Source organism: Acanthochromis polyacanthus, chromosome 1 (assembly GCF_021347895.1).
Source record: "Acanthochromis polyacanthus isolate Apoly-LR-REF ecotype Palm Island chromosome 1, KAUST_Apoly_ChrSc, whole genome shotgun sequence".
Taxonomy (NCBI): Eukaryota; Metazoa; Chordata; class Actinopteri; family Pomacentridae; genus Acanthochromis; species Acanthochromis polyacanthus.
This window is the reverse complement of record NC_067113.1, coordinates 19,258,648-19,279,553: the sequence shown is the minus strand read 5'-3', so window position 1 is coordinate 19,279,553 and position 20,906 is coordinate 19,258,648. Positions and strand designations below refer to the sequence as shown.

The 20,906-nt window shown below is 43.4% G+C and overlaps 1 protein-coding gene across 4 annotated transcripts in view; it reads right to left on the bottom strand.

The window, feature by feature from the left end:
• The window catches only part of lrrc9 (leucine rich repeat containing 9), a 27,672-nt gene extending 6,766 nt beyond the window's left edge, over positions 1-20,906 (bottom strand). For 3 of the 4 annotated variants that reach the window (XR_007945260.1, XR_007945259.1, XM_022221799.2), the window contains exons 1-30: positions 20,588-20,906; positions 20,420-20,480; positions 19,521-19,739; positions 19,095-19,235; positions 18,922-18,985; positions 18,743-18,813; positions 17,506-17,688; positions 11,350-11,505; positions 11,014-11,231; positions 10,771-10,902; positions 10,508-10,687; positions 10,278-10,395; positions 9,795-9,930; positions 9,549-9,689; positions 9,340-9,464; positions 7,799-7,984; positions 7,588-7,707; positions 7,193-7,384; positions 6,917-7,042; positions 6,596-6,736; positions 6,229-6,406; positions 5,904-6,124; positions 5,680-5,802; positions 5,455-5,585; positions 5,216-5,324; positions 4,989-5,128; positions 4,313-4,449; positions 3,644-3,861; positions 2,702-2,770; positions 1,652-1,777 (exon numbers count right to left, since the gene is read on the bottom strand). Coding sequence is in view for 2 of the 4 variants with exons in the window: in XM_022221799.2 (XP_022077491.2) it covers positions 1,652-1,777; positions 2,702-2,770; positions 3,644-3,861; positions 4,313-4,449; positions 4,989-5,128; positions 5,216-5,324; positions 5,455-5,585; positions 5,680-5,802; positions 5,904-6,124; positions 6,229-6,406; positions 6,596-6,736; positions 6,917-7,042; positions 7,193-7,384; positions 7,588-7,707; positions 7,799-7,984; positions 9,340-9,464; positions 9,549-9,689; positions 9,795-9,930; positions 10,278-10,395; positions 10,508-10,687; positions 10,771-10,902; positions 11,014-11,231; positions 11,350-11,505; positions 17,506-17,688; positions 18,743-18,813; positions 18,922-18,985; positions 19,095-19,235; positions 19,521-19,739; positions 20,420-20,476 (4,158 nt within the window). In the remaining 2 variants the exon portion in view is untranslated. The remainder of the gene's footprint in view (positions 1-1,651; positions 1,778-2,701; positions 2,771-3,643; positions 3,862-4,312; positions 4,450-4,988; positions 5,129-5,215; positions 5,325-5,454; positions 5,586-5,679; positions 5,803-5,903; positions 6,125-6,228; positions 6,407-6,595; positions 6,737-6,916; positions 7,043-7,192; positions 7,385-7,587; positions 7,708-7,798; positions 7,985-9,339; positions 9,465-9,548; positions 9,690-9,794; positions 9,931-10,277; positions 10,396-10,507; positions 10,688-10,770; positions 10,903-11,013; positions 11,232-11,349; positions 11,506-17,505; positions 17,689-18,742; positions 18,814-18,921; positions 18,986-19,094; positions 19,236-19,520; positions 19,740-20,419; positions 20,481-20,587) is intronic. The other variant, XM_022221814.2, reaches the window with a different exon arrangement.

The following is a 20,906-nucleotide window of genomic DNA, read 5'->3' as shown; positions in this document are numbered from 1 at the left end:
ACATGCATTTAAGATAAAGTATTAAACAAGGATCAAGAAGAACATAGACATATTTCTCTAGGACAGAAATGCTTTAAAGGACACAAGCAGATGTTCACATAATGAGTAAACATCGTCTCTTAAGTGCCTGCATGGTCAACACAATGTCTTTGACCTCACTAACATATGCATCCTTTCTATGTAACTGCTTCTTTCATTTCTCTGCCTTCCTATATCCACTGCTGCGAGTGCAATGTGTCCACTCCACCCACACACTTGGCTGGGGATTGGCGATTAGATTGCATGTTGTTCCACATATATAAGCATCTTATAGGGGAAGAGTAATTACTACTCATCAATAACAATGTACAAATTCAAGCAAAAGCAGTTACAGGCATAGATTTAGAGTGACAACAGAGATGGCAATTATGAGACTCAAAAGGGGGGAGGTTTGTGTTTGTGTTTTTAATGAGAAAACCCAGGGTCTCTGCTCTGTCATTTCCATATCTACGATTAACTAGCAGAGAGGGTCGTGTTGACCTGGCTAATAGGGGGTAAATCCACTGGTGCATTATCGGCCAGGCACATTTCATCTAATCAGCAGGATGATGCTAGCAGGCTTAGACTGCTTTTAATTCAGAGCTGCAAGAGAATTACTGCCCCGTTCTCTCATTACATGAACATTAAATCAGTCGGACTGAACGAGTTTGATCCAGGCTTTTCTCTTTTTTGGTGGTTGTGGTTTAGTTGTTATCATTTTTGCTCCTTTCAGTTAGACTACATGTTACATGATGAGGCCCATTATGAGATTTTGAATAAACAATGTCTTTGTTTATTTGTAATTCAGTCTTGAGAGGATGGCAGAGTCCTGTCATGTCCTGTAAAACAACCGTATACTGAACAGTACAGTTTTTTAAAAAGTAAAATCTTCTTCATTTATTATATGTGCCATATTTACAGAGTGTGTGTGCCGTGCAATTCTCTTTTTTCTCGTTTTACAAAAACTGAGATCCTGATAATGCATCTCTGAGTCAATTTTACAAGAAACCATAAAGAGGAGTGTAACAGGCTTTGCTTGCAGTATGTTTTGCGTTGCTGCCTCAAAGTAGTCAAAGAGAAGTCTCAAAATGCTGAAATTAAGTCTAACTATTTAATTGTCTTATGAAATTCCCAAAGTTGCAAAAAGATACTGAGAACATTTACACAGATCTGCCCCAACACTGAAACTGCCTGATGTTATGTATGTTATGTGATCTTGCGCAGCTAAAATAGCTCTGACTCATGGTAATAATGTTGTCATGAAGAGGTATATATGGGTTGTAACATGGTTTAGGTGAGTTATGCACGTCAAAGTAAGAGCCTCATGAAGGCCTGACCCAAGGTTTGAGCACTGCCCAGACTTCGCTCCCCATCACTGAGCACTGAGGGTCCATAACCCAATTGCTGGTTCACCAGTTGTCTTTCCTTAAACCACTTTTGGTAGTCACAAACCATTTCATACTGGGAAAAACACACAAGACCTACTGTTTTGGAGTCTCTCAGAACCTTACACTGCACTTGTAGCAACATAATGATTGTTACTCACTTCACCTGTAAGAGGTTTAATGATGTGGCCAACTGTTGTATGTTAATGTAAGTGAGTATTTATTTATTTAAGGTGTCCAGTTCTTACAGATTGATCAGCACTGACGAGTTCTGCCCTGGTCCTTTCCTCTAGAGTGACCATCACTCCATCTAACACCTGCAACTGGGACAGACGAAGCACGACTGCCGGTCTGTGGAGAGAATTACGGGCCACCTGCAAAGAAAAAATGCAGCTGTTCAAAGAAACAGTCTGGTTAAAAACCACTCTTCCCTTGACTGAAAACCAGAAATTTCAATAATGGAGTCTTAATGAAGAATGCCTTGAGACATCTGGGATAAATATGATGCTATGTGGGTCCCAGTGTAGTTATCATGTTCCCATCAGCTATTCCAGTGACCCAGCTGACAGCGGCAGATAGGTCCCTGCCCAGCTGAGAGCACCCTCTGGCCGGGGTACGAACCCAGCCTGTGCAGTCACAGAACTGCATGTTCCAGCAGAACACTGCTGCTGTGGTTAAGTTGTGACTGTGTGCCAATGGATGTCCAGTGGTGAGGACGAGACAGACTTTGGCTCGGGAACATGGGTGAAGGAGCTATCTCATACAATCAACAGCAGGAGGTATTGTCTCCAGGGTGGCTGTTGGCCTCTACCCTCTGGCACGATTAACCCTTCCCCTATGGGAAAAGAAGGGGGCTGGGATCAAGCAGGAAAGAGGCAACCACAGCTGAGCATTACCCTACGGACGACAGAGAGCCCCTGGGCTGCAGGCACTGCTCAGGCCTGATCCATGAGCTCCAGATGGGTGATGTAACAGGGCCAATAGCACACTGCCATTTGGTCAGCAAATTTGTCTCTCATGCCAGCCAGTTTGAGGCACAGCAGACGGCCTTTCATGTAATCACTTAATTTGGAGCCACAGAGATGCACTGGGTTAGTGTTTTGGATTGTGAGGGAAACCAAGACTGTAAGCGTGCTTTTGATAATTTGTTTGTGAGCATCCTGCTGGTGACAGCTAGTTGATCCACATCATTGTGCAAGTTTATAATAGTATAAAAGATTTTTAAAAAATGAATTCAATTGTGGCTTTAATATTAAAATTTAATTGACAAACTGTCTTTAAAACCCAGTAATACTCACAGGATTGCCAACAACAGAGAGCTCCATCAGCGAGGGAAGAACTTCCAATTTGTCAAGCTCTGTGATGCCCTACAAAATGAAGATCAACAAAAAAAATTATTTTAAATTCTTTTTTATCCTCAAACAACCCCATTTACCAGTTCTTTGACAGTGGTTGTAGCCTGCCCTGTGTAGATAATGGAAACATATGCATCAGGGCTGAACCTTTCATAATTTTGGTGTAGGCAGGATGGAAGCAGCTAATGGGAGAGATTACACGTGAGAGCTCTCATTAATCTCATGAGAGAGTTTGGGCATGCAACAGGGCACGCAATAGGGCATGGGGGTGTTTTCTCCCGCTCTCAGCTTTATGCTCGGACTTGGCTGTGATTCAAAGACGCCCCCACTGTGAGGACTCATGCTTTGGGATGATTGCTGTATTTTATTCTTAATTGAATGCGTGAAAACATTTAGAAAGTGAAAGGAAGAAGGAACTGGCAACAAAAGTGCAAATCACTCGCCCTGGATAAGGAGATGCAGACTGAGAAGCTGATTACACGTTGTCCTGATTGTTCCCCTCTTTCTCCATACACACAGCCCTGACCTTCAATCAAACTTGAATCTCCTTAATGCTACCCCTTGCGTGCCACAGTGGGTGGTAATGACTTATGATTACTATACTTCATGTCTCACTTTGCAAATGCACAGAAAAGTAATACTGCTGTGCGCTGAATAAAATACATTCTTAAACATCTGACACATGTGAACCAATCAGTAAAAGTTGGTGTTAAATCAGAAACGGCACAAAAGATGACTGTGACCTCGGTGATAACCTCAGGAAATCACCGTGTTCTGAGTCATTCAGGCAGCTTAATTGAATATGCAGTTTCATTAAAATCCTGAATATAAACATTTTTAAAAAATCCATCTTGTGAGGAGACTACTGCCGCTGAAGCAGAATACCTGCAGTTTGTTCATGTCGAGGAAGAGCTTACGGAGCTCAGTCAGTGGATCGAGATGGTTTAGCTCCCGGATCCGGTTCTCTGCTAGGTGCAGTTCTAGTAGGACGTTCTGGGCTGTGAAAGAGTTCTTGGCCAGCGCTTTGATCCGGTTTCTGTCTAACACAAGTTCTCTGAGCTGGTGAAGCCCCTCCAAGCCCTCCACCTGGCTGATCTCATTACCTAGAGAGAGACCAAACCTCATTAAAACAATGGAAAGACATCGCAAACAACAGCCTAATATTTCGTTCAACAGCGCACATCTGTAATCTGGACACCCTAGACATTATAAAAGGAAGCATTTTGAGGCTGTGTACACATTTGCTGGTTATTTCTTGTTTGCCCCTGGTGTAAAAAGCACTGAAATTACAGAAACAACCTCCAAAGGTTTCTAAGCAAAAAGAGAGAAAGGAAAGTAAGGGTGGCTTTGTGGGACAAATCACTCTGACAAAGCAAAACTCAATCAAAAGCCCTCAAAAGCTGCTGAAAAGAAAGTCAGCTATTCTTTTCTTCAAGTCTCATCACCCACCTGGCCTTAGGTCTATGGGAGACTTTGCTCTCGGTGCTTGCCTTTTCACAGGCTGCCCTTTTAACCGGCTTTGAGAGGGAGGGGTGGTACATGAACTATACATACCTTGTAGGAAGAGTGCTTTAAGATTGGTGAGCCTGCTGAGCTGCAGATTGGCCATATTGGAGATGCCATTGTGACTCAAATGAAGCACCTCCAGGCTTCCCATCAGTGGCTCCAGGCTGCCAGTGGGCCCAGTATCCCTTAAACACAGTCACAGAGGGACAGTTTGCAATGTCTGTGGTTAAACGAACATCTCATTCTCCCTCCTGCTGTCGCATTTAACTGGTCAGACCTCACAGGTGCAGACCTCTTTATGGCAGTCGCAGTTAGACAAACAAAAGGATGCCTGTCACCACACTGTTTCTGAACTGGATTCTACAGAAGAAATATGTCACTGAAATATATTATTATTCATCTTGAAAGATGAAATATTTTGTATATTTTACTGATGACAACTCCAGAAATGGTAAATCTGAACTGATTTTTTATACAAATGTTAAGAATTTCTTACATTACTACATTTGCAACTAAATTAATAAAGGTTTAACAGCAACCTCTGCAAAATTTGACATAACTGTCAACAGTCGGTTCATTCATTGGCTGGTCAGTGCTGCCCCCTAATGGTTACAGTCCATGAAATCAGAAAAAAACTGTACAAAATGTAACAATAAACAGCAGATATTTTGTGTGAAAATCCATTTTTTATGTAAATAACGGATAAAAAACTGCATTGAATTACCTGCTGGCTTTGGACGGGCTCTGCTGGCCATAGCCACTGGAGTGGACTCTGTTGTACAGTATCTGTCTGTTAGTCAGCTGAGCCTGAGTCCTCTGCCTCGGCAGAATAGACTCGATGTGGTTGTAGTTCAAACACAGAGCCTATTAAAAAGACAGTGTAAATTATCTATCAGTCCGTGTCTCAGGCACATTTTAAACAAATCTGGTGACATTCAGTACAATTTGTACTTTGATATTAGGCAGGTAGATGAGGCCCGAGAAGGATGTGAGGTTGTTGTGGTCTAAGTTGACACTGTGCAGGTTGCAGAACTGGTCCACTGGAGACAAATCAACCATCCTGTGAGAAGGAAAAGGGGATGTTTCAGGTTTTGTCTTTCACCTGCGAGTTTATCCTCAGAGTAAATAACATTCTCATGCTCATTTTTGAAAAGTGCTGTCTTTATCTACTCGTAGAGCCGGGTTATTACCTAATGGAGCAGGATTGAACGGTTAGGTAGGTGAGTTCTGTGTAGTTTGAGTGACCCAGCTTCTCTGCTATCATGTCAGGGGTTAGTCTCCCCCTGAACATATTCTTTGCACTCTCACACTCACTCACTTCCTGGAGAAAACAGAAAAGAACATTAAATACACACTACTGGATACAATCACTACATTATGAGAGAGGTTCAGCTGGTTGCACTTTTGGAACATACCACTGCAAATCCATCCAGAGCTTTAAGGGAGGGAAGATGAAACACTACATATATACGATAGTTTTCCAGTTTTTCTACTAAAGGATTCCCACAGAGATCCAGAATGATGAGGTTTGCCAATCCCTGAGAAGAAAAAGGACCAAATGCTCAAACAACACAATAAAAATCTAAAACCAGCAGTTCACGAAGTCCGTCTTCAAGTTTTAATTACAGTGCATTCTTACTTTCAGATAGTAGATATCTCTTGAAGTAGAAAGCTGGTTGCTGCCGATGTAGAGTTCAAGGAGGGAGTGGACTCTGTGGATGCCATGCAGGGAAGTGATACAGTTGTTCTCCACTGACAGAAAAGCCAGGTTGGGGAGCTGGTCTAGAACTGAGGCATCCAGACTGGACAGCTGATTACCATCTACACTCAGCTTGTTGAGGCACTGTAGTCTTGCCAGGCCTGAGCAAAGACAGATACAGAAATAATGATGGTTACTGTGCTATAGGTGGGGGTATCAGAAGCAAACTATTGTTTAGGTAAATCGTGCTGTGTGTGTGAATGACCACTGAGAGTGCTGATGCTGTTGTTGTTTAGGGAGAGCTCCTCCAGCTTCAGGCAGCTTTCAAGACCTTCCACTTTGGAGATCTCGTTATCATTAAAGGAGGCCCAGCGCAGGTTAACGAGCTTATTCAGACTGATCAGCTTGGAAATCCTCAGGTTGTCAAGGTTCAGAGTGGTGATCTTTCAAAAATATACGACCACAAATACAAAGGAACTTATAAATTATTCAAGATTACATGCATTACAGTTTGAATTATTGTTGACACTGTATCCCCATTATGCAGCCTTATCAGTATTCAGACTAACAATTAAACTACGCTATCTTTACAGTAATTTCTTTTACTGGGAAGCCTACATGCTGCAGCTCACCTTAGCAGTCCAGTCTGGCTCCAGCTCTGTACCGAGGCCCCAGGGTGCAGGACTCAAACGATGTAGGAGCTGCGCTGTTGAAAGCAAACTGAGACTACGTGGACGGTCTTCGTTGGTACGAGAGTGTGCCAGGAGAGATGCCTGCAAGCAGTGTCAACAAGTCTGATTAAATTACAGTACTGCATGCAGTCACTTAGTTGAATCAATCAACATTTGATTTGATTAAAAAAAATGTGCCTTTACACAGAGCAGCCCAAAGAAATAAAATATTATCTTCCCCTAGTAATGTATAAGCAGAAATATTTACAAAATATGTCAAACCTGGTTAATTTTGGAGCCGGCAGCCATCTGAACAGCTTCAGCAGCCTCCTCTTCTGCCACTAGGACATCATCCAGATGTGTGAGGGTTGTGAGGCGGCTCAGTATGGTCATTCTGACTGTCTCTAGCTGGAAGGAGAAAACACCTTCACTCCTATATGTGCTTTATACCTAAAACTGCAGCATGTATTCTACGCATAAGCTGAATATGCAATTATTATTGTTAAGCTTTAACTTATAATATTTAGGTTCATTTCAAGTTGTGATCATAGTACACACCTTGTTCCAGGGATTGAATCGAGTGTCCAGTTTCAGGAGAGCAGGTGTGTGTTTTCTCAGCACAGATGTCTCCTCTCTGGCTTTGGTTAACTTGTTCCAGCACACGTCGAGCTGTTTGAGTTGTCCCAACCCCCGCAGCCCTTCTAGAGTCTCTATGTGGTTATAGCTAGCATCCAAAAACTCAAGGTTGGGCTGCATGTTAGGGAAGAAAAGAGATGCTAAATGTTACCATTTTATTCTATGATCTAAAATAGTTCCTCTTATGTGCTACATCCCAATCCAGTCAAATTCAATATTACATAGGTAAGTTGCTGTTAAAGTGTTGCTTTTTGATAACTTTAAAAGACATTGTTTAGATTAAGTTCAATAACATCATGTTCTATTATCACTTTTACCATGTGAGAAATATCTTCAAGGTGTGTGAACTTATTGAAGCTGATGGTAAGATGTCTCAGAGCTGTGAGGCTGGAAATCTCCTTAATTTTGCTGAGACTGTTGCCATGAAGGTTAAGTTTCTGCAAATTGAACACATCAATGATATGCCACTGTGAATGCATGAAACGGATTCAAAATCAAACTCATATTAAAAACAGGCTGAACACTTACAGTGATCTGACTGAGGACATTGGCTCTGGCCACGTTTAGAAGAATTGTGTCATCCAAGCTCAACAACTTGGGCTGCAGTTTCAGCACAGGCTCCATGTTGAGGACTCCTTGGTCCAGGAGAATGTCACTGGAAGGAGCAGTATCTCTGCTTGTGCTGTGGCTTGAAAATGTAGGTTGTTCCTTGTCCTTGTGACAGCACATCAAAATGTTAATGTGTGTACCTGAAGAAAAGACCTTCAAATCTTCATGTTTTCATTTTCTGTTCTGTTATGGTAAAGTTCTTACTGAGTTTCCATCATATCAGAACTCAGCACAACTGAACAATTTTTGACTATTGGGCCATTCCTTCCCAAATCATCAAATCTCTGATCAATTGTCTCTGGTTTGCCTGAATTACTTTATCATAAATATGAGCATTTATATAGGTATGATATTTGTGACATTTTAGCTTGATAAATCATGTATTTAGCTCTGAGATAAAAATGCTGCAAAAACTGTCCCTCAACCCACTTTCAGCATTTTTGTGGACATTAAAATTTGAGACTATGTTTGAACCACAAAAATAATAAGACTTATTAAAGATAAAAGCCTAAATTTCTCACTGTTATTTCTCATCATGCCATTGATTCAGAATCTGCAATATTGTCCAAGTAGATCAAACAGTCTCTGACTATGGCTGAGCTGAAATATGAAAAACCAGTGAAACTGTCATGAAAAGTCTCATCTCTGAGTACACATTAACAAAAAATATATAATGCAGACGTCAATGAGTGATATCTTCTGAACCATATGTAGTTGCATGTCACAATAACACAAAGCAAAACACAGAATACTTAATATGAAATACTTGGTGACAAAAAGGTTTTAAAAGTTATTTTCATTGAACTTGCATATGACAGGCTTGCCCCAAAGTAGAACAGTGTTTGACTTTCAAAATAATTTCTTAAATATAACTACCATAATTTATTGTTTTAATACGGGCAGATTTTCCTTTTCAGTCACTACTTTATAAGCTGGAGAAACCGATTGAACTGTTACCTTTATCTGTTAGACTTCAATGATTCATATGTTTATTTGAACAGATACTTCAAGATAAACTACTAAACAGTTAGTAGAAATATACAGTCCAGTTTGTGACTTTTTTGTTCACAGATAGAGATTGCACAGACATTTTAAACATTCATAGTTTACAATAAAAAGTTTCGCGCAAAGCAGAGATGATCCAGCAAAAGGTCCTAGATTATTTGAAATGGAATGACCCCACTGTGAGTATTATGGAGTAGTTAATTAGCAAATCAGGGCACAAAAACCTGCTAGGATGGAACCAAAATTTCAGTTTTGCATATTTTCAAGGGTAATAATCTAAATCTTCAACTATAGTGTGATTCTGAGAGAAATATTTCTCAAGAACTTTGGTATAATCTGTAAAATAGTAAAAGAAAATGCCATCAAATTAAGACCATACAATAAATCTAAGTAAAACTTGATCCAAATAACATAGCAGTGTTTTCAAACAGCGAGGAAACAAATGCATAAATTACCCTAGTGATGTATTCAAAGTATATGATGTACTCGGGCAGGACAAGCTCCTGTTCAAACACAAACCACTGCCTTCGGCACGGATTGCAGTCAGGACCAGTATGTGTTTTGGTGGAGTGAGGTCTCTCTGAATAAAAACCATGCAGAAATACAAAATGATGGAACTGAACAAATCAAAAGTCACTGTCATGCCTTTTAATTCTCCAGATACCTTCACTCATCGCAGATCTGTGCTTAGTGTCCACATTGCAATACACAGAGAAGACTCTGGGATAGCTGCTTCTGCCCATCAGTTCTCCGTCTCGGATAGGCGTGCTGTTACCCACAAACACTTTGGAAACAATAACCTGACCTACAGACAAAACGAAAACATTACGATTTTAACTATTTAAAAAACTGCAATGGTTCTGGCAAATGGTAATATAAGGACATGACAGTATGAGTAAAACTAACTCACCATGTCTAAAAGGGATTGTATCTGTACTTTGCTTAGAAATGAACTGGTTGGCCTGGCGCAGTACATAATCAACTCTGGGTAGTTCGGTCACACTTAAGCTATTGGATAAAGGTATAGCCTCCACTCCTCCTAAATCCTAATTCAAAGAATAAAAAAAAATTGGAATGAGTTGGAATGTATATGAAAATAAGAGATAATGGACTGTACCATAGCACTTGTGTAGTTATTTCTATATGCAGACAAACATAATTTTACACTAACACAACTTTTCGCTCCTTTTATGACTCATTGCATTCTGTTCAATAACTGAGGCGTGGGAGATAATTTTTATCCATTCTGTTCGTTGTACTGTCTACAGATGTAGAGGTGAGAATGGACTAACAGCTAATTCGCTTAAGAAATTCTTTTAATTTTCAGTGGAATAAATCCGGGTGATAGGAGTTAATGTGTGTGAGGGTGAATTCTTCCTGGCAGAACACATACCTTATGTTGCGGTGCTGTTTTGAAGCCTTCCTCCAGAATGCACAAAGTTTCTTTCTTCTCACATTGTTCAGGGTCAGCCACATAGAATAAATACTCCAGTCGCCGTCTGTAATTCCTGCTTAAAAAGTTCCTTTTACTGACTGTTACAATATTAAGCTTGACATATCTGTATAGGTATTGTTAAAACCCATTTATTATATTTTTTTCCATCATAGTCTAGCTTCACTTACTGTGAAAGGCAAACAGAATCTTCACTGGGTAGCAGGCTATGAAGTCTGTCCTCAAAGCGAAGCCTCAAAGCACTGTTGTGAATGCGAATAACTCTGTCAATTTTAATGTCAATGATGCCCTGAATCTTGTAATCCGAAGGAGAGAAGCGGGAAAGCAGGAGGTCACAACAGGATGTAAACCTGAGAGGAAAAAATAACAAAGAGTATTTGTTTCCATCTGCAACTCTGAATTACACAATGGGTAAATAATAACAAATAAGTACCAGGGATCTGCGGAGCAGCCCTCCTCTAAACGGATATTTCCAACACTTTCAAGCTCCATCAACAGAAACTGCACCATATATTCCATCCTGTTTGTGGCTTTGGCCAATTCTTGCTCATACCAGGCTTCAATCCTGAATATAAAAGAAGGAAAAATATTTTTCCCATATTGAAGGTGTTGTTCTGTATGGGGTTAAATTACATAAAGCAATGATATAGTCTTTCATTTGAGCATGCAAACTAACTCCTCCATCCGCCTGGTCCACAGCTTCAATCTTTCCTTCAGTGCTTCAATCTTATGGAGGATTTTGTGCTCCATGGCAGGATCATGACCAATGTCATGGGATGAGTCACTTCTTTCAGGTAAACCTTCCTCCAGGTGGTTTGGTCCTCCTGGTTCATCCCCGGACCTGCAGGCAGACTTCTTGCAACCAAGCAGCACCATGGAGAGCTCACGTTCAAGCTAGGAATGCATCCAAGTGAAAACAGTTCTCTTAACCATGTACAGAAACAGCTGGAAATGAGAGCTAAAAAAAAACTGTACTCTGTTATTTTCAAGATGTGTCATGGATTGCACATACACATTTCAGAGCGTGACTGAGGGTCCTGTTGCATTGTTCGGGTAACTGTAATAGAGTTTTTTTCCTCTCTATCAGACTGAGCTGGGTCTCAGCCAGGTTCCTCTGAGCAGTACGTACACGCATGTTGTAGTACATCATTTTCTTCATTACAGCAGACTGCAAAAAAAAAAAAACTTTCACTTTAGTCTACCAAATAGGTAAAAGAAAAAAAGAATCACATAAAAGAGACATATTACAAAGGTTTTATATACTTTTTAAAAAGACAGTCATTGTTCAAATCTAACTAATTTTAATTGCTGTTGAGTATCTTAAGAATTCTCCAAAACATTAACTGTGACTTAAATTACAGATAAAATATCATTAAAAAAAATCACACACACTACCAGTCAAAACTTTAAACACACCTTCTCAATCAATGCTTTTCATTTATTTGTATTATTTTCTACATTGTAGATTAATACTGAAGATAAACACTTTTTTGTTTACAACATAATTCCATATGTATTCTTTTATATTTTTTGATGTCTTCAGTATTAATCTACAATGTATAAAAAATGTAATAAAAACCATTGAATGAGAAGGTGTGTCCAAACTTTTGACTGGTAGTGTATGTTGTTATTTTTTTGATGTCTCCGAGGAAACAGAGGAAACTTAAGGCTAATACTATTCGGATTTAGGCAGTCTGTCAGGATTCTGCCATAGTTGCTGCCTTTTTGTTCCCATTCCCATTTTTCCTCCCGTGTTGTCTTGTTTCTCTGGCTCCCCCTGTCTGCTGCACCCGGTCCTCTGATTACTGTCAGCTGATGCAATCAAGCTCAACTCAATTCACCTGGTCCCCTCCTCTGCTATTTAAGCTCTGTCTTTCCCTCAGTCTTTGCTGGCTCATTGTTGGACACACACCTTGCTTCAGACTCCGCTCCCCGCTTTCCCTACCCCTCTGGATTACTTCAGTTTTATGGACTTCTTCGCTTTCCTCCCCTTTTTGGATTTACCCTTTTTGGACTCAGTTGTTTGTAAGGACTCCAGTTTGTTCTTGCCTTAGTCATTCGATTCCCCGTGTGTAAGTACCTTTTGTAGCCCTGTCATTTGCCACTGTTTAGTTTTGTTTTTTCCACTTCAGTCCCGTTTTCAGTTTGTAGTTTAGTTTGATTACTAAACCTTATTTATTATTATACCCAGCTGCCTGTCTGTTTGTGCCTGCGCTTGGGTTCTCCACCCCAGTTCCTGACAGAATGAGTCAGCCACTCATGAACCCAGCAAGCACCGAGTTTTTTTTTTGCACGACCACCCACTCTCGCCGAAATACTCACGGCCAGTCTCTCTGCAGTCGCAGAGAGACTGGCTGGGTGGCTCGGCGTGATGGGGGCCGAAGCACCCTCCGCGGCCATTAAGGCCTACCAGGCCGCCTCCACAGGCCTGAGGCTCCTCAGGGCAGCCTGGCCTGGCTGTGACGGGTCCCGGGATCTCTCACAAGATCCTGGGGCACCGGAAGCAGCCAGGGCGTTCCTTGAGGGGCTCAAAGCCGCCACTTTGGCCGTGGAGAGGTTCGTCGTTTCCTTCCCCGGTGGCTCCCCTGGCGGCCAACCGGGCCCGGTCTCCCCGCTAGCCAAAACCACCCGCCAGAAGACCTGGCCGCTGAAGGCGCGGTGCCAGGAAGCAATGTAGCTCCCCTGTCCCTGCCCCGGAGGAGCCCTGTGCCACCTCGCCTGCAGCGTTGGAGGGGTCTTGCGCTACCTCACCTCCCGAGAGGGTCGATGCCGCCACTGTTGCCGAGCGTGTCGACGCCGTCTCCCTTCCTGCCGAGGAGAGGCCCTGTGCCGCTTCACTCCCTGCCGAGGAGAGGCCCTGTGCCGCCTCACTCCCTGCCGAGGAGAGGCCCCGTGCCGCTTCACTCCCGGTGGAGGAGAGGCCCCGTGCCGCCTCCCTCTCTCCTGTCCCTGTGGGAGCTATCGCCCCGACTCCTGTCTATATGAGGACCATCGCTTTGTCTACTGTTCATCTGGGGGCCACCGTCCCATTACCAGTCTTTGCGGGGCCCATTGCCCCGTCTTCTGTTCCTGTGGGGCCCAGCTTTAAGGAAGCCAAGAGCTTTCCCTGCAGCCTTGAGGCTCCCAGCCTCCCCTGCAGCTTTAAGGAAGCCAAGAGCTTTCCCTGCAGCCTTAAAGGAGCTGAAAGCTCCCCCTGCGGTGTTAAAGGAGCTAAGAGCTTCTCCTGCAGCTTTAAAGAGGTTTCCCGCCTCTCCTGCAGCTTTAAAGAGGTTTCCCACCTCTCCTGCAGCTTTAAAAAAGTACAACCACCATCATGAAGACTGAAACAACTTGGCCTGATGGAGCCTCTCAACAGCTGCAGGATTGCCTCAAGAGGACGAACTGGGAGGTGTTTTTCCATCACGATCTGGAGATGTTTACAAGCAGTGTACTGGGATACATAAGCCACTGCACAGTCACTGTTACGGTGGAAAAACAGATCCGGGTCTATCCCAACCAGAAGCCCTGGATGACCCGGGAAGTCCAGCGGCTGCTGAGAGTGAGGAACACCGCCTTCAGGTCTGATGACCAGGTCCTCTACTCTGCAGCTCGAGCTGACTTGAAGAGAGGCATTAAAGGGGCCAAGTCGGATTATCGGAGGAGGATTGAGGCATACCTGGAAAGTAACAGCAGCAGGCAGGTGTGGCAGGGAGTCCAACAGCTCACCAATTACAAATCCACCTTGGGAGCAGCTGAGGGTGAGGCCTCGCTGGCAGAGGAGCTTAACAACTTCTTTGTCCATTTTGAGGTGGTATTGCCCAATTCAGCCACACCACACTCCATGGTCCTCAGTAACTTCTCCCTCACGGAATATGAGGTGAGGCGTACTTTGCGTACCGTGGACCCAAGGAAGGCTGCTGGGCCCGATGGAGTGCCCGGACTGTGCTGATCAGCTCGCTGGAGTCTTCACAAGGATCTTCAACCAGTCCTTGGCTGAGTCCATTGTCCCACCGTGCCTAAAGTCCTCCATCATTGTCCCCCTGCCCAAGAAACCTCATATCTCCAGCCCCAACGACTACCGGCCAGTTGCTCTCACCCCGGTGGTGATGAAATGCTTTGAGAAGCTGGTCCGGGGCCACATCACATCACACTTGCCAAAAGGCCTGGACCCTCACCAGTTTGCATACAGGGCAAATAGATCCACAGAAGACGCCGTAGCCACAGCCCTCCATGCTGCACTGTCCCACCTGGAGCAGCAGGGGAGCTACGTACGGATGCTCTTCGTGGACTATAGCTCTGCTTTCAATACCATACTTCCTCATAAACTGTGAAACAAACTGGTCAGTCTGGGCATTCCACACCCCACCTGCATGTGGATCAACAGTTTCCTCACCGGTCGCACCCAGAGGGTGAGAGTGGGCCATCACATATCGACGGCCCTCAGCCTCAGCACCGGCTCGCCACAGGGCTGTTTGCTGAGTCCCCTGTTGTTCACCCTTTACACACACGACTGCGTCCCCACACACCACAACAACATCTTTGTGAAGTTTGCAGACGACACCACGGTGGTGGGGCTCATCTCCGGGGCAGACGAGTCTGCTTACAGGAACGAGGTTGTACATCTGGCAGCGTGGTGTGGGGAGAATAACCTCCTCCTCAATACAGCAAAAACAAAGGAGCTGGTGATTGACTACAGGAGGAAAAAGACTGACATCACTCCACTCATCATCAGCGGGGATTGTGTGGAGCAGGTGTCGGATATCTGCTTCTTGAGTGTTCAGATCGAGGAGGGCCTGACCTGGACAGTGAACACCATGAAGGTGATTAAAAAGGCCCATCAGCGTCTTCACTTCCTGAGGACCCTCAGGAATTACAACATCACACGAAGTCTGTTGGTGTCCTTTTACAGGTGCTCCATAGAAGCCATTTTAACATACTGTATGTATGTATGGTTTAGCAGCTGTACTGTGGCCCAGAAAAATGCTCTCCAACAGGTCGTCAACACAGCCCAGAAGATAATCGGTTGCCCCCTTCCCTCACTGGATGACCTTCACAGTGCTCGTTCTGCTAGAAAAGCTCAGAGCATTGTTAAAGACATTTTCCATCCTGGTCACTCATTGTTTGAACTTTTGCCGTCAGGCAGACGTTACAGGACACTCAAATCAAGAACAAATAGACTGAAAAACAGTTTCTACCCCACAACAATAACTACCCTCAATGCCTTAAGGAATGTCATGTCTGATTGAGTATTTATTTATTTATTGTTTTTCTATTTATTAACTTGCGTGGTCTTTTTTAATGATGCACTGACTGTCTGGCACTTTTAAATTTCGTTGTACTGGCTACAATGACAATAAAGGACTATTCTATTCTATTCTATTAAAGAGGTTTCCCGCCTCTCCTGCAGCTTTAAAGAAGCCAAGAGCTTTGACGAGTCGAGACGCCACCCCCGAGTCCTTGACGAGGCAAAATGCCTCTCCCAAGTCCTTGAAGGGGCATAGCACCCCCTCAGCAGCCTGGAGGATGCGTAGCGCCTTTCCCCAAGCCCTGAAGAGACCTCGCGCTTTCCTTTGAGCTCTGAAGAGGCTTAGCGCCCCCCTTCGAGCCCTGCAGGGGCTTAGTGCCGCCCTGCGAGCCCATAGGAGGGTTGGCGCCTCTCTGCGAGCCCTGACGGGGCTTAGCGCCTCTCTGCGAGCCCTGAGGAGGCTTAGCGCGTCTCTGCGAGCCCTGAGGAGGCTGAGTGCCTCCCCTCGAGCCCTGAAAAGGATGAAGGCCACCCCAACACCAAGTGGCGCCCCTGCAGTGGCCACCCTAATTGGTCTTCCTTCCTGCAGCTGTGACCTCCTTAATTCCAAACCCAGTCCTGTCCTCAATCCTACCCCCCGAGAGGTCCTCAGTCACTAATTCAGTCCTGTCCCCCGTCCCATATTCAGTACAGCCCTCTGTCCTACTCCCTGTGGGGGGCCCCAATCGTAAGCTCAATCCTGCCCTCGGTCCCAGTCCAGTCCAGTCCCAGTCCAGTCCAGTCCAGCTATAGTCCAGTCTAGTCCAGTCCTACTCCAGTCCGGCTATTGTCCAGCTCAACTCCAGTCCAGTCCAGCTCTAGTCTGGTCCAGTTCTAGTTCAGTCCAGCTCGAGTCCAGTCCAGATCAGTCCTAGTCCAGTCCAGCTATTGACCAATCCGGCTTGAGTCCAGTCCAGTCCTAGCCCAGTCCAGTCCCAGTTCAGTCCAGATCTGCCTCCGAAGGGGCCCCAGGCTCCAGCTCCACCCCCGGAGGGGCCTCCGGCTCCAGCTCCGCCCCCAGGCTCCAGCTCCGTCCCCGGAGGACCCCCGGGCTCCAGCGCCATCCCCGGAGGACCCCCGGGCTCCAGCTCCATCCCCGGCTCCTGTGCCACCCCCTGAGGGGTCCCCGGCTCCTGTGGGGTCCCAGACTCCCACTCCAGTTCTGCCCCCGGAGGGGTCCCCAGCTCCCGCGTAACTCTCGGAGGGGTCCCGCTGGCACCCAGTCCGGCCAATGGCCTGGCCCCCAGAGGGGTCCCGCCACCGCAGGCACCCAGTCCGGCCCCCCGAGGGTCCTCGTCGGTCCAGCTGCCGGTTCCCAGCCCGGCACCCTGAGGGTCCTCGTCGGTCCAGCTGCCTGTTACCAGCCCGGTCCCCCGAGGGTCCTCGTCACGTACGCCGCCGCTGGCCTCCAGAGTGGTTTCGCTGCCGCCGGCCTCTTAGGGTGCATCGCCGATGGCCCCCAGAGTGGCTTTGCCGCCGTCACAGATGGCCCCCAGAGTGACTTCGCTGCCGTCGCCGACGGCCTCCTGAGTGGCTGACTTCGCCGCCGTCGCCGACGGCCTCCTGAGTGGGTGGCTTTGCCGCCGTCGCTGATGGCCTCCTGAGTGAGTGGCTTCGCCGCTGTCGTCCTGAGTGGCTCACCTCTTGGAGTACACTTTGTTTTGTTTTGGACGAGCTAGTGACACTGTTTTTTGTTTTCGTTTTGGACTTGCTTGTTTTTGCGTGCCTTGGTGCCGCCCCGGACTGATTTGGACTCATGTTTCTGTTTGTGCCTGCGCTTGGGTTCTCCACCCCCAGTTCTTGACACAGTCATTAGGAATCGACTTAAATCAAGAGAATGTGTTGCCTCTCAAGGGCCTAACAAAGACTAATGTGAGTTCACAGTCCTGTAGGCCGTCTCAATACCTCAGCTGCCTCCTTGACTTGCTTGCTGGAGACTTCGTAGGTGTCGAGTTGCTGGAGGCCTGGCATGTGATAAAGAATGTGTGTGGCATAGTTACACAGCAGGCACACTGGGTTAGGCGTTGACGTGGGGTCCTTCAGTGCTAATTCTCTCAAATGGGGTAGATGCACAAGCTGGGTCAGCTCCTGTTACGACAGAACACAAAGGCTAGTGACAGAGAGAGGCTTCTGTCTGTTCAACAAAGGATACAATTATTCTTGAATAAAAAAATAGCATTTACATTTTATTTAATTTAATTTTCTTTTTATGTTTTTAAAAAAACAGCAAATTTAAATCTCATGCAAATCGAACATTTGACTCTTATGCTTCCAACTTTAGTTTCTTAAAGGCTGTTTGAGGCCAAATGAATGATCTGGCAGCCAGATTGCAGTATAATAGGCATTGTATTTTAAAAGTCACAGGCATTATGGCATCTTGTACAAATTGACTGAAGACGTAAATTTGTGTGCAATGTTAAACGACCTGTCTGTAACCCCATTATTGTTGAGGGAGTTGCAGATGAGTTAAAGATCTTTTATAACTTGAAATTTATTTTTCCTTTATATTTACTGCACAGCACTGAAAAAGAAGAAATGTGACAATTTTAATGGCAAAGAGGGCAAAGACTTCTTCTTTGATCCTGCAGCTACTGCAATGTACGGGGAACTTGATGAGAATGACAATAATTCAGTTCTTTAGAGAAAAGCTAGGTTAGGAAAAGTATGTAGATTGCAGGAATAAGACTAGAGGTGTTAACCAAATCAAAGCTATAGCCACAAAACTTTTTGTGTTTCAGATCAAGATGACCTTGAACAAAACAATGATTCAGTGTAAATGCTCTGAATGAGCCTGTTGGATATAGCATATGTCTAAAATGTAAAGTTAACACAAAACGGGATACTAAAAAACTTTTATTTAGTCTTTTAAGCTTATTTTCTAAATAGATGCAACGGAATACATATCACTGAATGTGGAATGGCAAAACTTTTAATTATGCTGCTCAATACCTCAGTGAAGGTCTCGTTCAGCCAGCCTGTTGTTGACATGATTGAAAATCTGAACTGACCGAGACCCCGACATTTTCCAAGAATTTAGAAATGCCCTTTGTCAAACCAAGGATTTTAATAAGATTTTACAAAATGCATAAGAAAACTTTCAACAGAAGGAATTTCAAAAGCATTTTTGAGTTTTTAATCTTACCTTAAAGGAGCTGATCTTGTTCCCAGACAGATTGAGATTCTGAAGGCTGACATTGGGATCAAGGCTGTACCCTTAAAGAAAAAAAAACTAAAATTATCTATCGTTTTTCCTCTATTTTTTAAACTGCTTACTGACCATTAAATTTGGCACAGAAAATACAGCCAATTTAAAAAACCTACCAATTTTTGTAATGTTGTTGTCAGCAAGGTTTAGTTCCTTCAGGTTTTTCAGTGTGTTTAAGCCCTTTAGGGAAAAAAAATACATCAATCACAAAACAAGCAAAATGCGCATGAGATGCACTAGCTAGAAAAATAGATATTATATATGTGAATTTGTAGTTCACAATCCAAACCTGTATGTTGGTTATGCAGTTATTATTGAGCCACAGCACTTCCAGGTTAACCTGCAATTCTAAATTTTCTATTTCCCAGATTTGATTGTCATACAGGTACAATTTCTGCAGTTGTAGACAATTGTGTAGTCCAGATATTTCCTGAAAAAAACAATATGACACAGGTTATTATTTAATATATGTGACATACTCTTTTGTACTGTTCACTTACACAGATTATTGTATTGTTAAATTGTGGAGCTGTGATTCATAAATGATAATTATAGATTTAAGATTTATTTTGATTTAATGCCACATAAAGGTTTAAGTACTTCTCCAATAAAAGCAATAAATTGCTATCACTCACAAGTCTGACTTTCTTTGGATGATAATGATTCAAGGTATTAAAGCAGTATTCATTCTTAGAAATCAGTGTAACAAACTTACTGTCAGATGACACTGGACTATCCAGAGCTCCTGGAGCAGAGGGCAGCACTCAAGTCCTTCAATGAGTTTTATGTTCTGGTCCACTATGGTAAGCTGGCAAAGCCTTGGAAAGAAGGACAGCCCCACCATGCGAGGGAAACCAGAGAAGAAGATCTCTAGTGACCTGATGTTGCACCCCTCTTGTGCAATTTTTTCATAGGACACTCCATTAACCATGCACTGTTGAGAAAAATAAACATTATATTTTATCAAAGCCTAATCATCACTTGAAATAAAAATAAAAAAATCTCAAATGCAGTTTAAAATAATGAAAAAAGATGTGAAAGGGAAAATATATACTGGTAAGTTTCAGATGTTGAATTCATTTGTTAAAACTGTTGAATATTTGCCCATACTATCCCCTTAAGTGCACAATCTTAATAGATAGATAGATAGATCTTATCATACACTGATGGAAACATTCATTAAATTTTCTCTGAAAACCTCTGTAATTACAGAAGCTATCTCATAATATATGTAAAATTACAGAACTACACACATCTTTTTCTGTTATGTCAAAAATTATATCTTATTTTAGAAATATATTTACAATATTTAACATAATTTTTAACAGTTCATTTAAAAAATCAAGAGGGTACACTAGAGAAACTACAATACACTGGCAAATGTACTTTGACTTTGTATGACAAAAAATAGAATTTTCTTAAGAAAATTGTTTGCAGTTCTGTACTGCTATTTACACGAGATATTCATAGACCCTTTTCGTTTTCTTATTGATATTTTTGCGCATTTTGGAAATATCTAGGAATAAAATCTCTCAAATATGAAGAAAAAATCTGTAAAACTGCACTTTTTCTTCAGCATAAATACCATTTGTTAAGTTAAAATATTTGACTTACCAGTTTTTTGACCGCCTCCTCGTCACCACGATTCTTTTGTTTCTCACTCTGCAACATAACTCTGCACAGGTGGAAAATAACTCCTATCATACAGTCATGTCCCTGTTTTATTTAACTGAGAGTCTACTTATGAAACAAATGATATTGAGAAAGAATAGCTAAACATACCTGTAGTAGCTGAGGTTAGCGAGTGACAGCACTAAATGTCGCAACACATTGATGCTAACTGTGCTAGCCTCTACAGATGTGCCACTTACTGACTAGCTAGTTAACCACAGAATGCTGTAAATGTTTGTCACTGAAGTCCGTGTGTGTCAATTGTCAATATCTTGCACATTAAACTAAATTAACACTATTCTCCCTGATAACAGCCATAATTTATAAATGTCTCTTTTGGGTTCAGTAATATTTGGTATCAGTCTGTATCGATGCAGGAGCGTCTGGTTGCTAACATGGTTGCTAAGGAGGGAGGTAGACTTTTGAGGCT